Source organism: Sinocyclocheilus rhinocerous, unplaced genomic scaffold (genome assembly GCF_001515625.1).
Source record: "Sinocyclocheilus rhinocerous isolate Xijiao unplaced genomic scaffold, SAMN03320098_v1.1 scaffold441, whole genome shotgun sequence".
Taxonomy (NCBI): domain Eukaryota; kingdom Metazoa; phylum Chordata; class Actinopteri; order Cypriniformes; family Cyprinidae; genus Sinocyclocheilus; species Sinocyclocheilus rhinocerous.
The window spans coordinates 169,730-183,836 of record NW_015640440.1 but is presented as its reverse complement, the minus strand read 5'-3'; the positions used below and the strand labels follow the sequence as shown (position 1 = coordinate 183,836).

General features: G+C 38.5%; 1 protein-coding gene across 1 annotated transcript; it reads right to left on the bottom strand.

The window, feature by feature from the left end:
• Positions 1-3,863: 3,863 nt before the first annotated feature.
• On the bottom strand, positions 3,864-8,395 carry LOC107752709 (ankyrin repeat and SAM domain-containing protein 4B-like). The gene is made up of 3 exons (XM_016568732.1): positions 8,107-8,395; positions 4,752-5,400; positions 3,864-4,479 (listed from the first exon to the last, which is right to left on the bottom strand). Exons 1-3 carry the CDS (start codon positions 8,265-8,267, stop codon positions 4,027-4,029), a joined length of 1,263 nt encoding a protein of 420 aa, XP_016424218.1. The 5' UTR covers positions 8,268-8,395; the 3' UTR covers positions 3,864-4,026.
• Positions 8,396-14,107: the final 5,712 nt, after the last annotated feature.

Below are 14,107 nucleotides of genomic sequence, written 5' to 3'. Positions count from 1 at the left end.
GTGCTCTGATTGGCCAGCTATCCAGTGCGTTGTGATTGGCAGAATGCCTCAAGCGTGTGACGGAAATTTTACGCCCCTCACCATCTTCTGTAAAGATACACGCATAAGCCTCCTTTGAATAAATATAGCCAAAATCCCACCAAAATCCGTTGCCATGACTTATCGCGAGAGGCAAAAGGTTACGTTTTAGCCGCATAACATTGGTTAATGGAAACGCCGTCATTTCGCAATACCTTTTTATCGACATTCAGAAAATATCGCCAAAGTTTTGCGTAAATCTGTAATGGAAACGCGTCTTGTGATGCAGTGTCCCGGAGCGACGAGACAAAAACATTCAAACCCATTATAAACGAGGCATTTGTTGAATCCAGTGGGGACATAATTACGGATTATACATCATATGACCCCTTTAATATTTATCTTTCTGTGATATACTTTTGATAGTGATACAGTAAATGCTCAACCGATTTCTCATCCTGACAATGATCACACGTTTCCCTATTAGATGTTTTATTTAATCCTGTATGTCCCATTCTCAACATGTACTTTTTCCTTTACATACCCTCCTACTCCCTAATTTCTCCTGGATTCTATCATAATGTCTGCCTGTTACTGCTATATCCCAGTTGTGTTGCCATTCCTTCATTATACTATTTTTAATTATTACTTTTGCTTACAAGATTTCCATAACATCACTATTTTGCATGCCTCCTTAGCTAGAGTATCTGCAGCTTCTCTAGCTGAGCTCAGATATAAACAAAATGCTATTGGCTAATTTAAAAAGGGGGCGGGGGCTGCTCGATATGTCCCGCCCTGTCTTCCTGTTTCAGTTGAAATTACGTCACCACATAGAACAACGCTGCGTGTTTCAAGGAACTTCAGGGGACCTTTAATGTAAACAAAGCTGGGAACACAAGGAACATGGAGCACACAAAATGACACATAACAGCGGACGGGAAACAAGGGGCAGAACACACTTTAAATACACAGTAACTAATGGGACACACCTGGGATCAAATGAACTAAACAAGGAACACCTGCCCTGGAACAAATGAACATAAGGACAGGAACGGGAAAAAACAAATATGGGCATAACAATAAACATAGAGCACGTGGGGGAGGAAAACACACACAAAACTGGGAACAAAGTCTTGACAGCTATACAGCTAAAAAAAAAACTACTGGGCATGCGCACATCAACATAGCGTATTTTTTTCTCACACTGTACAACAATAATTACCGTAATATTTTTTGCATTATTGAAAGGGGTAGGTTTAGGGTTGGGGTAGGTGTAGACGTTAATAAAACACAATCTAATAGGTAGAAAATTCCATTTATTGTTAGCTTCCGGTTTTTGCTGTATCCCTTCTAGCCACAACCCTATCTAAACAGCTTCGCTCGATGATGCCGTTTCAGACTCCGACAGTGCATAGCAAATTGGCTGTGTGTTTTCTTTTCAGCTTTTCTGAGCTGGCAGACATGCCAGAAACCTAACTAAATGCAAAAAAAAAAAAAGTGAAAAAAGTGACAATTTCATCTGACGTCCCCTCTAAAATGTAGTGAAAAAGTACAAGTAAAAGTCAACAATTTCATGTAAATTTTGTGTAAAACATTATTAAATGTCAAAACACCAAAGACTTTGTAAGGTCTCAGGTAATATTTAAAATGAAAACCCTAAAACTGACAAGATTTTTCACCCAATTAATTTTACCCATGCAGTTACATGAGCAGATACTACATAATAATGATGATGATGATGAAAAAACAATCCATTGTAATAATAACTATCTTCATAACAGGTTTTAGTTTTACTCTTTTTTTCTTTCTTTTTTTTTACTTCACTAGTTCAATTTTCCATCATGTTAAATGTCAAATGAGCTTTTCAGTTGGTAAATGTCTTGCAGATACAGCAGCAATAGAATGTTTTGATTCAAAAATAATACGATCACAACTGAAAGCACACAACGTTTTTGGTCTATCACTTATAATTACCCATCAAATAGCTTTCCTTCTTATTTCTGAAGCGTCTTTCAGACAACATTAGCTTTTCATTTAGCAATTTTTTTCCCAAGAATCAACGAATCATAAGCTGTTCTTTCTAAACTTTTTAAATCATTTGACTCAAGAGGACGCTGTTGGTAAGTGTTCCCTTTTGAAGGGTTTGTTGCTGTCATCAGAATAATATTTGTGCTTTTATGATCTCTGGCTAGATTTGGATTTAACTAATCTTCAAGACAAACTACAAGTAAATGTAGTTTCTCGCACGTTACACTGAAGTGTTTAATAGCTTGAATCCAACTGATGCGCTCTTGCAGATGTCGGCTGAACTATTCACAATGACTGATCATCTGTCCATCACAGATCAGATCCTCCTTCTCTACGTTTATGACCTACATCTGAAAATCATTGAACAGGTTAAACATTCACATCATATTAATCAATACAAACTACAAACAAACACTTCCTGGACCCAGTGTTTTCCTTAACACTATTGTACCTAATCCTACATTTAAAAGTAGACTCATATGGCTTCATTTTAAAAAACTTTTAATCAAGCAATGTGTCAACAAATTAGTCATACTTTACAGTCATAATTAACACAAAATTGTAAATTCTGTCATCATTCACATCTGAGGTCATTCTAAACCTGTATGGCTTTCTTTCTTCTGTTGAAGAAAAATGAAGATATTTTAAAGAATGTTTTTGACCATTCAATAAAAGTCAATGAGTCCCAGCAAAGGACCAGCTTAAACCAGCAAAGGACCAGCTTAAACCAGCAAAGGACCAGCTTAAACCAGCAAAGGACCAGCTTAAACCAGCAAAGGACCAGCTTAAACCAGCATCCCAGCGTCAAAACATACCTAACCAGCATATGCTGGTTTTTTCAGCAGGGCAATGACGTTCATTGTAAAGACAAGAGGGACATTCTTCAAAATCTTATTTTGTGTTCCACAGATGAAAGAAAGTCATACAGGTTTGAAATGACTGCTACTAAAATACCTATTGGTTAAACGTTTCACGACATGCTGTTTTAAACGATTAATTGCATCTGTTTCAAATGGAGTGAGACCTTTTCTTTGCTTTCGGTAGCATTTGCTGGCTGCTCAGGAAGTATTTCACTGAAAGTTTTCGCCTCAGGGAATAAAGGAAGACGATGTGAAAAACCAAAGGACTGTTCCAGCCCTGCAAAAGGAGAACTGCAGCCTAAATCCAGAGGAAGAGGAAGCATGGAAGATCTCAGTGGAAGAAGCAGCTGCATCAGTGAAGGGGACTGTGCAAGGGTTACTCTTTACATTTCTCTGACAGTCAAAGCAAAAGCGCACAAACCACCAGAAGCTGATCAAATGAAATACGCCTGTTGTTTCCGACACCCCTCTAGTCTCACATCCAGAACACTCCTCTGTGGGAGCTGCCGACACCAGTGCGATGGAAAGAAAGTATGCACTATTGTGGATGTTTTCAATTGTCAGCTGCTTACTTGATGTATTTTTAACGAATTGTTCCATTCATTGTCTCCTTGAAGGACCTGCGGCTGTTTCTCATGGTTATGGAGCTGCAGACGTTAGTCGTGATGAAGTTACTGCCAAATTGATGCCTCTCTTTTGTATCTGTTTTATTCTGTTATTAGACATTAAAAAATAATAATGCTATATTATATATAATGTCTCGAAGAATCTGTTCAGAGATAGATAAATCGATAGATAGATAGATAGATAGATAGATAGATATGAACAGTGTCGTTTATTTAGAGATGTACAAGTTACTTTTATTTCAAAGATGAAAACAATCAACATGTTCTTGGCAAAAAATGGTTGATTCTCAAACAACAGCTGAAGTCAAATGTTTGTTTAGGAGATTAAGCTTATTTTACTACAATAAGGACATTTTTAACTGCTTTATTACTTCATTCAATCATTAAAATCACAGAAAGTGAGCTATGAAACAACAACTACATGATGACAAAGGAGTGTCAGCTGAGAGAAACTGTAAATGTTTGTGTATAGCAGGATTGAGTGGTGCACGTTATTAAAGGAAGGTGTCCTTCATAACGCCAGGCTGCTCTAGCACAGTTTTCCTGTGAGCCGATGCTTCCAGGATCTTCTTGCGCGGCCCCAGCTGGATGCGGATGCCTTTAAGATCATCATCTGAGCAGAGCATCAGGGCGTCAAGATCCAAGTGTTCACGGGTGAACACAGGACCATAGTCCAACAGGCCGATCGACGCCAAGAAGGAATCCAAGTGTGAGGTCTCCTCGTCCTCATCCAGGCCGATCTCCTCTTCGTTCCAAGGAAGTTCTGAATCCTTGTCCAAACCCTCCAGACCTTCATCCACAGTTTCAAACAACTCTTGACGGATGAGGTACCCTAGGTCTTCTGTATTGCCGCTGGGGAGGTCTTCAGGGTCCATGGCCATTTCCATGGAGAAGTTCCTGCGGAACACCATTTTCCCGAGACCAGGCCTTTCGAAAATAGACTTGACCTGACTGGTTCCCTCGTCGTCCAAATCTCTCTCGACATGGTCTCCTCGTCCTCATCCAGGCCGATCTCCTCTTCGTTCCAAGGAAGTTCTGAATCCTTGTCCAAACCCTCCAGACCTTCATCCACAGTTTCAAACAACTCTTGACGGATGAGGTACCCTAGGTCTTCTGTATTGCCGCTGGGGAGGTCTTCAGGGTCCATGGCCATTTCCATGGAGAAGTTCCTGCGGAACACCATTTTCCCGAGACCAGGCCTTTCGAAAATAGACTTGACCTGACTGGTTCCCTCGTCGTCCAAATCTCTCTCAACATCGTCATCATCCTGAATTTCATCCTGCTCACTGAAGACGTCAACAAAACCAGGTTGCTCTTGTGAGCCACTTTCTTGTTTGACAAAAATGACATTGCTATCCCCTTGTCTACTCACTGTCCCTTTGTCTTTCTTCCCAAATTTGTGCAGGGGAGTTCCCTTGATTGTCGACGAGTTCGATCCGTTGGTGTCTGCGGCATTGAGTTTGGAGAACTGTTCTCCGTTCACGCTGCTTAAGGTACCCGAGCCAGAAAGTGAACTTCCTTCTGAGACAGAGCCACGGTACATCTTGTCCATCTTACTCTGATGTCTCTTCTTGACGCGTTCGCACAGCTTCACTCTACGCTCGGCATCTTTGGTGGCCTGTTCTTTCAGACGCGCCACCCTTTTGGCATTCTGGCCTGTCTGTTGGGCGGCAGCGGTGTCTAGGAAGCGGACGCAGTCCATGTGGTCTCGAGAGGCGGCCACGTCCATGGGAGTGTGGAAATCATTGTCCAGAGCGAAGAGGTTGGCTCCAAAGTTCACCAAGAAGCTGACGATCTGCATGTGACCGTTTGCAGAGGCGTGATGCAAAGGCGTGTTCCCCCAGATGTCACTTTTGTTCGAATCCCCCCTGTAAGACATAGATAATAATGAACAATTATTTTAGTAAATGTATAGATCAGTTGACTAATTGATAGTTAAAATTTGTGCTGCGTGCATCATTATTTCTATTTGCCATTCTTAGGATTAAGGGCTTGTGGAAACAAGCAAAAAAGCTCGTTTTTTACGGGTTGAAGAGAGGTGCTGTTATTTTCCCATGTGATCAGTGTGGCAGAAACCTGGCAGAAACTTCCCATTGCATTGAAGGAGGAAGCCGCATATAGAGAATATCATAGACTTGGGGACAGGCTCTTTTGACTGAGACTAGTAAGCAATCACAGAGAACACTCTAGAAACCAACTAACAATGCCTTCGCAACCACTTGAGGTACCTGAGACCAGACTCGGTCCATCTCAGTGCGAGTCCAAGACCTCATTCTCATGCTCTTGGTCTTGTCTTGTACTCTGGAGCATTTGGACTTAAGTCTCGAGTCCGGTCTTGAGTACTGGAACACTGTGGATATGTTTCGTGGTCTGTGCCAACTCACACATACGATCCACCAAAACCAGGCTTCATTGACTCCAAAGAAAAGCATTTTGACACTGTCTGAATTGGACTCAACCCTCTTGTGGTCTTTGTCTTGGTCTGGACTCGAATGAGCCGTTCTCGACTCTGTCACGCAGGACAACCTAGAAGTTACAAAGTGCTCAGCAATGCTCTGGATCCCGATAGTACTTTGAAAATTTAGTGTTTTAAATTTAATGCAAGGGAATAAAGGCCCATTTATACCAATGATGATAATTATAATGGTAACTGTAACTATCTTTTAAAAATGGTTATAAGAGAATAGTGGAGTCCACATCACAACTACTACAACATAGAGGACTGATATTGTTAGAATCACTTTCAGAACAATTTTTTTTTCCAGCTGATGAATGATAAAAACTTTGACAGCCAATCAGAATCCACCCGACTTTAAAGAGACGCCCTAACTACTGCGCGTTTATAGTAAACAGGATGTCCATTGGTGTGGACTCTAATATAACTGTAGTTATCGTTGTAGTTCTTGTTCTCGATCTGAACAGGCCTTAAAGTCCACCTTTTATGCTTTTTTGATTTTACCTTTCCTTTAGTGTGTAATACAGCAAAGTTACAAAGCACAAAGTCCAATGGGAGTTAATGACTCCAAAAGAAAACACTTGCCAGAAACACCTCATTTGTTTTTGTGACTTTGCTACATCACCAAGTTACATATTTGCATAATGGCTGCCTACTGGCTGCTTTGGCCTGCCCTCAAAGAAGAGTTGGGTAAGTGATATCGCTATATTGAAGAGATGCCCGCCTTATTGGACTTTGGCTCAAAATGGTACAGCAATATTGGTGCCAGTTCATAAATACTGTTTACAGCTGCTCCTGAAGCCTCGGGAGCCGAAAACAGATTATGATGAGGGCCATTACATTTCCGACAAACACTCTGTTGTGACTGACCAGTCACAACAAACTGGGCCAGCTGACCAATCGGAGCAGACTTGGCTTTTCAGAAGGGCTTTAAAGAGACAGAACTAAAAACAGAACATTTCAGGCAGGGGGTGAAAAGAGGTGCTGCAGCAATTTTTTATATATATATATATATATATATATTTTTTTTTTTTAACTTTAAATTCAGAGGTGCTGCAGCAATTTTTTATATATATATATATATATATATATTTTTTTTTTTAAACTTTAAATCATGAAAATAAGCCCAAAAGTAAAATGATGTGTAAATGAACATAATACAGGCACTTTACAAACTACCATTTAAAAATAACTACAATCTTTGGCTCTTCACAGACACCTCATTTGTCCTCAGCAGCAATTAAAATTCCACCCTCACATATTTTCCCGTGATGAATATGATGCTATAACCATGCAAACAGTTAATATGTAACCTGCTGTAAAATAAAAGTCCACAGGGACACCCATAAAATATCTGATTACAATATCTACAAGAGCTTATCTCTCTAAACGCAAAAGTCAGAGGAGGACACAGAGCTACCCTGAGAGAAACTCTGACTGTGGACTCAATAGAGTCATTCTAATATGCTGAATATTTCAGTGGTGTTTTAATGATGACATCCGTTTTAAATGGTAGTATAAGACCTTTATGTGATTTGCTGTAGACAAGAGTGATTATTGACTCATAAAGCACATAAGTAAAAAGGGAATCGCCCAAAGGTCATAAAACTGTTGTAATGTATTATAAAAGAAGTACACTTCAGCATACTTTCGAAATAAGTACTTATCACTGAAATAATATACTTTAGAATATAATAAGTGTGTTGAGAAACATAGTCACAAATGTGCCTCTCTTCAAGTGGCATTTTATTTCATTAATATTATTATATTATCTGGAAGTACAGTTTTTTTAAGATATACTTTTAAGATCTGAAGTACTCTACAAGCGCACATGATCCAATTAATGTAAAATCCTAGATTATAGATCGCAGCTTGCGTATAGTAAAGGACTGTTTGATATGTAACACAGATATCTATAGTCGTCAATGCTTAAAAAACTAAATACAAGCAAGGTAACAACCATTGCAAAACTTTAGCATTAACTTTAACTAATTTGAATATTATTCTGGTTGAAAACTAAATGTATAGACTTCAATTGTTAAACCTATAGCCATCGATACAATGAAGAGGAGCAGTACAGAAAGTTTTGTACAGAAGCAGACAGGTTTTCTGAGCTCACCCTCTACTGCATATAAGCTGCAGAGCTTCAATGTGTCCGTGGTAAGCTGCCCATAGAGTGGGTGTCATGCCATCCTCATCCGGGGTGTTCAGATCTTTCCTGGTGGCTTCTTTCAAAAGATCCAAATAGCCATCGATGGCTGCTTTGTGATATCGTGACATGATTGTAATAACGATCTCTCTTCTTCAGCAAGTACATATATTTCGTGAAGTATTACAGGACCATCTTTGCAGACATCTCGCGTGCTCTGTCTCTGCGTCTGAGGGAGGAGAAACTCTGATCACACTGCATGGACACGACACCATTATCACTGTCATAAACTAAAGTCCAGAGTGAGCTCAGCTGTTATTGCTTACCATCAGTGTTAGTTTGTAGAGATATAAACAGGGACAGCTATTTGCTCTTTTTTGATTTAAAAAAAAAAATGTTTTATAGTTTTTATTTGATCATTTCAGATCTTGAAAAGGTGTTTCGTTACATGGTTTTGGTAGAAATGAAAGTTATTTTCCATCATAGTTTGAGCACATATCATTGTCTTTCTGGTGTTATTGTACCGATATGCCACTTCTCCTCTAAAAAACACAGTATGTTTATGTGTTGATTAAAGGGTTAGTTCACCCAAAAATGACAATTAGCCCATGAATTACTCACCCTCAAGTCATCCTTTTCAGACGAATCCAGTCGGAGTTATATTAAAAATTGTCTTTGATCTTTCAAGCTGTTTAATGGCAGTCAGCGGGTGTTGCATGCATCAGTCCAAAAGAAGTTAAATAAAGAGCATCCATCCATAACAAAAAGTGCCTCACACAGCTCCGGCTTTCTTACAAAAACGCATTGATTCGCTACAGGAGGCCTTTGTTCACCCCCCGGAGCCGTGTGAGGTACTATTTATTATGGATGGATGCTCTCTATTAACTTCTTTTGGATTGTTCAACTGCAACACCCGCTGACTGCTATTAAACAGCTTGGAAGATCAAAGACAATTTTTAATATAACTCCGACTGGATTCATCTGAAAGAAGGAAGTCATATATACCTAGGATGACTTGAGGGTGAGTAATTCATGGGCTAATTTTCATTTTTGGGTGAACTAACCCTTTAAGAGCAGCACTATAAGCTTACACCATGTCTTATAATTTTTGCAAAGAGTACAAAGTGCAATTTTTCATGCCAGAGCAACACGGAAGTGGTCATGAATAGGCATTTATACACTTACACAAAGATTACGATCAACATATCAAATGATGTAATGTATTTTGAAAATATTAATAATTGTGCTAATATATTACAATATATTGAATAAGGAATAGTAGTCGATCCGTGATCCGTACGGACCAAGCCCCACGGTTCGGCACGCATATGATTCGCGGATTAATTGCAAAATTTAACCATAATAGAGTATAAGTTTATCATTTGTTCGTATTTACACAAGCAAGCGAATTTTAAACAATTCCAGAGAGAAAAGGCGAAAGGCACACGCGTTTCAGACGGCGCGCGAACACCGAAACTGAATCCTCTTCTGAATCTTGACACACTATTTTCCTAATTAATGCTGTTCAGTTGCTTTGACACAATCTGTATTGTTAAAAGCGCTATATAAATAAAGGTGACTTGACTTGACTTGACATAAAATTATGACGAAATACCCATCTCGACAATCATTCAGTTAAATGCAGTCAGTTATGTCTCAAGTGAATGAAAACTTGAAATCGGATGTGATGTGTATCATTATATCGGATCTGTGCATAAGCTCTTAAAGGGACAGCGGCCTATAAATACTGCTGCTGTCATAAATGATCATCAAACAACAAAACAGAGGTGATAAAAATCTATATTAAATCCGTAATGTGATCCGAACCGTGAGATTTGTGATCCGTTGAACCACTAATATAAATATATTTTAATATATATTCACATTTATATAGGAACATAATCAGTCTGTTAATTTATCCATGTCAAATCTCATTTTCCACCCACCATGTTGCTATAATTTTAACAAGGCATCCAATTGTCCAGAAATCCTCAGATTTTATCTTTTTTTCAGTAAACATTTTTTCATATATGAAATGTACAAACAATAAAATGAGATCAAAGAATATGTGCTTCATGAAAAAGGAAAAATGTAGTGCAGTCTTCATTGCTATTTTTTTCCAGTAAAATATAGCCATACATGGTCCATTGCAGTATTGCAGTAAAAATATAAACACACAAGTTTCCCATATATACATACACACACACATCACATTATATTTTATATTCTATTTTTGTTTCGCAGGGGTACAAGCATTTACAAAACTGTCAGTATTATCTCTTTCTCTCTTTCTTTTATGTTGGGTCACCAAATGATGTGCAGTGTAAAATCTGGGTCCTGAAGCAAATCACTAAAAATTGTTAAGATTGCCATCATTTATAGGCTAACTGTTTTTGGATTAATCTGTATTCAGATAAGAAATGTTTCTTGAGCAGCAAGTCAGCATATTAGAATGATTTCTGAAGGATCATGTGACACTGAAGACTGGAGTAATGATGCTGAAAATACAGCTTTGCATCACAGGAAGAAATTATATATGTAGGCTACATATATTAATATGTCCATACTGATGCTCGTGCATCATCCGGCCGCTAGAGGCGGTAAAGAGCAGCGGCATCTAGAATTATCAGCACAAAAAAATCATCCACTGACCATAGACTGTAAAAAAACATGGACGTAGTGTCCGTGACGCCACTCATAGGGTTCAGAAGAGCATTTTTGAAGCCTAAAGTGCCGACCGCCGCCATCTTGGCAGCGCGTCACCGCGCGTCACTTCCAGATAATCGAAAATGGGCAAAAAGGCGCGACGTGGGTGAAGCTGAGGAGCTAGTTGCTGAAACCACGCCCGTCTATGGTGACAGCAGTGCTGCCGTGCAAAGACAAAACACCATAACTTCGATTTTGGTCGAAATGAGTTATTGATCATTTTGAAACAAAGCACTGTAAACAAGCAACGACTAGATAACTTGGCAACAATAATTCATCGTAAATAATCTTTAAAGTTTTTTTTCTTTTTATAATGCAGATGCCAGCTCTCAATCTAGGACTGCCCACTTCTGCACGTGTGAGGGGTCTTTAATGTTAGCGAACATTGCAAATAAATTGGTTGCAAAACGGTATCCACTCACGTTAAATTTTTTGTCTGGTTGTTACGGTCAGATCAAGTTTGAGATCATTTTCATTAAAACATCTAATTGCCAGATTTCCAGTGTCCTACCCATAATTAATTTTTTTCTGGACAAATAAAAATCTTTAAAACCATTTTTCTAAGTTTCACAGTCTAGCGAGTTCACACTCTGGAGCAGAGCGGCAGTCCACCTGTCACTCAAGTGGCCACGCCCTTAATTATGCAGAACTTTAAGGCTTAATATAATTTAAATGGATGAGTTATAAAAAAATTCACCCCTCTCACAGTTGTCGTGAAGGGCAAAATTAGCTATATAGACCAAAACCACTTTTTGTACCAGGCTGTAAACATGTTTTTTTCTGCTGTAAAGTTGGGCATTTTAACATGGGGAGTCTATGGGACGGACTCCCTTTTGGAGCCAGCCTCTAGCGGCCAGTTGATGAATTGCAGTTTTAGTCACTTCCGTGTTGGTTTCACGAGAGAGAGCGGGAGGTTGCCGCTTGCCACTGACGCCACTGTTTTGATTGCGGAAGTTGTGATTCTGTATGGGATGATATTAGACTCTAAATGATTAATAGATGCACGCACAGTTATCCATGTACTGCATACATTTTATACATGTATCTTACTAACCACAAACAAATGCCTTTCAATATGAGTCTGTGGAATTCGGGATTAAGCATTTTATTTAAAAAATGGAGAGCTTCCTTGTGCTAAGTAGGCCTGCCCTCTACTAAAGATTTTTCTAGTCAACTAGTCGCACATTATATTAAATTGATTAATATAATAATATATTAACTATACTTCAATATAGGCTATAGGCAGACGAATTAGGGTAGAGCCTATTCCGCGCTCAAGCTCGCGCATAAAGCAATTGCCTCAAAGCACCGGCAAAGTGATTATGAACGTGTCGGGGGAAAAGAAGACATTTTAATTATTTATTAATAAACTAGTGCTTTCTGAGTCAGTGTCTGGTGCAAAGATGAGGTTGCCGAATGCCGACGCTGACTCGCCATCTCCAAATGGACGTGCCTTTAATAGAAATGCACCTTTTCATACGGACTACAAAATTAAAGAATATTACAAAATCGAGTGGGCGAGTTTTCCTTACATTTATTTTATTATTCATATAAAAATGATCATAACCTGTTTTGGTTATATTTACTATTAATTGCAGAAGGTGCGCTCAGCAAAAATGACGCAAATATTGATGGTTTTCACGCTTAAGTAAAGTAAAAGACCGCTTATTAAACCAGAGAAGGTGAACATGTTGGTATTCTTGTGGGGAAAATACCAACATGTAGTGTCACCGGCAGCAAGTTTAATTTTACTTTTCTTTTGGTTTTGTTTTCATTTTGAAAAGCTGATTTTTGCTGTTTACCTCACGTTATGCTATGGAGGCTCTCTCTCTCTCTCTCTTTTTTTTTTTGATTCCTCAGTGTTTGCTAAACGTTCTGTAATTTATTAGTCATTATATAGCCTAATACAGCGTGTAGGCCTATGCCATGCCTCATCTTATTCGTTTTTGTTAATAACGTTTTGTAAGCTAGTTTGTCATTGAATCTTACTGTTTTATTGTTGTTGTGCATTTTAATTAAAAATAATGAATCCATCTTTTTTTTTTGTCTTAAAAGGTGAAAGGTGTATAGATGTAAGCAAAACAGACAATTATATTTTATTGCAAAACCTGACAAGATCGTGAAATCGAAAGTCCCTAATATATATATATATATATATATATATATTTATTTATTAGTGGTGTCAAAATTAGCGCGTTAACGCAGGCGATTATTTTTTCAGTTTAACGCTTTAAAAATATTTAACGCAATTAACGCAGGGTTGGGGCTAGGGTTGGCCACTCCACTCACAACTGTATGGGATGATATTAGACTCTAAATGATTAATAGATGCACGCACAATTATCCATGTACTGCATACATTTTATACATGTATCTTACTAACCACAAACAAATGTCTTTCAATTTGAGTCTGTGTAATTCGGGATTAAATGATTGTGCAGCGATTTGTACAAATACAGACATGTTTGTGAATAAAAATGTTTTGTTCTGCATTAATATATCATAAATTGCTCATGCAAAAAGGAATACATGCATATGTGGATCAGATGACACGCGTGCATTAATTGACTTCTAGTTCGAGTCGATCTTGTTCGGTTCATTTGGATTTTGAGACTTCATTTTCGCAGTTTACAGCACACACAACTACCAACGAACAAGGCCCAGTGCAATTCATAAACGTGTACACGATTTGAAAAAATCGCAAATGTGCGTCACTACACTGAAACAAATGCTTTTCAACCGGTGTCTGCAGAGTTAATAATTACATTAATGCGCAGCATTTTGATCAAATAGAGACATATTTGTGAATACAAATGTCATAGTTTGTATTAAAGTATCATGATTTGTGCATGTAGCGATTAAAATGTGCATTTGTGGATCAGGTGACACGCGCGCATTCATTCACGCCTCTTCTGAGTCGATTCTATTTGATTCATTTGAATTTTGAGACTTTCGTTACGCCCTTTTAGCCTTGCGCAATCCACACACACACACACACAGCTCGCGATCCACGCGCAGCTGAGACACAGAAAATCAGCGACCACTAGATGGCACTAGCCCCAGTCACATGTGCGCATTCAATTGAGTATGGTTTTATGAATGTTACATTGTGTTTTCTTTGTTTCTTTTTGGTTTGGCTATTCTCCTCTGCCCGTAGAAATATAATAAAGTTGTTTTATTGAACTTGTTCTAATTTAACTTGTCTTAAGACACAGAATAGCTTATATTAATTTTGCCAAACAAGAACTTCGTGACGGTACCTTGG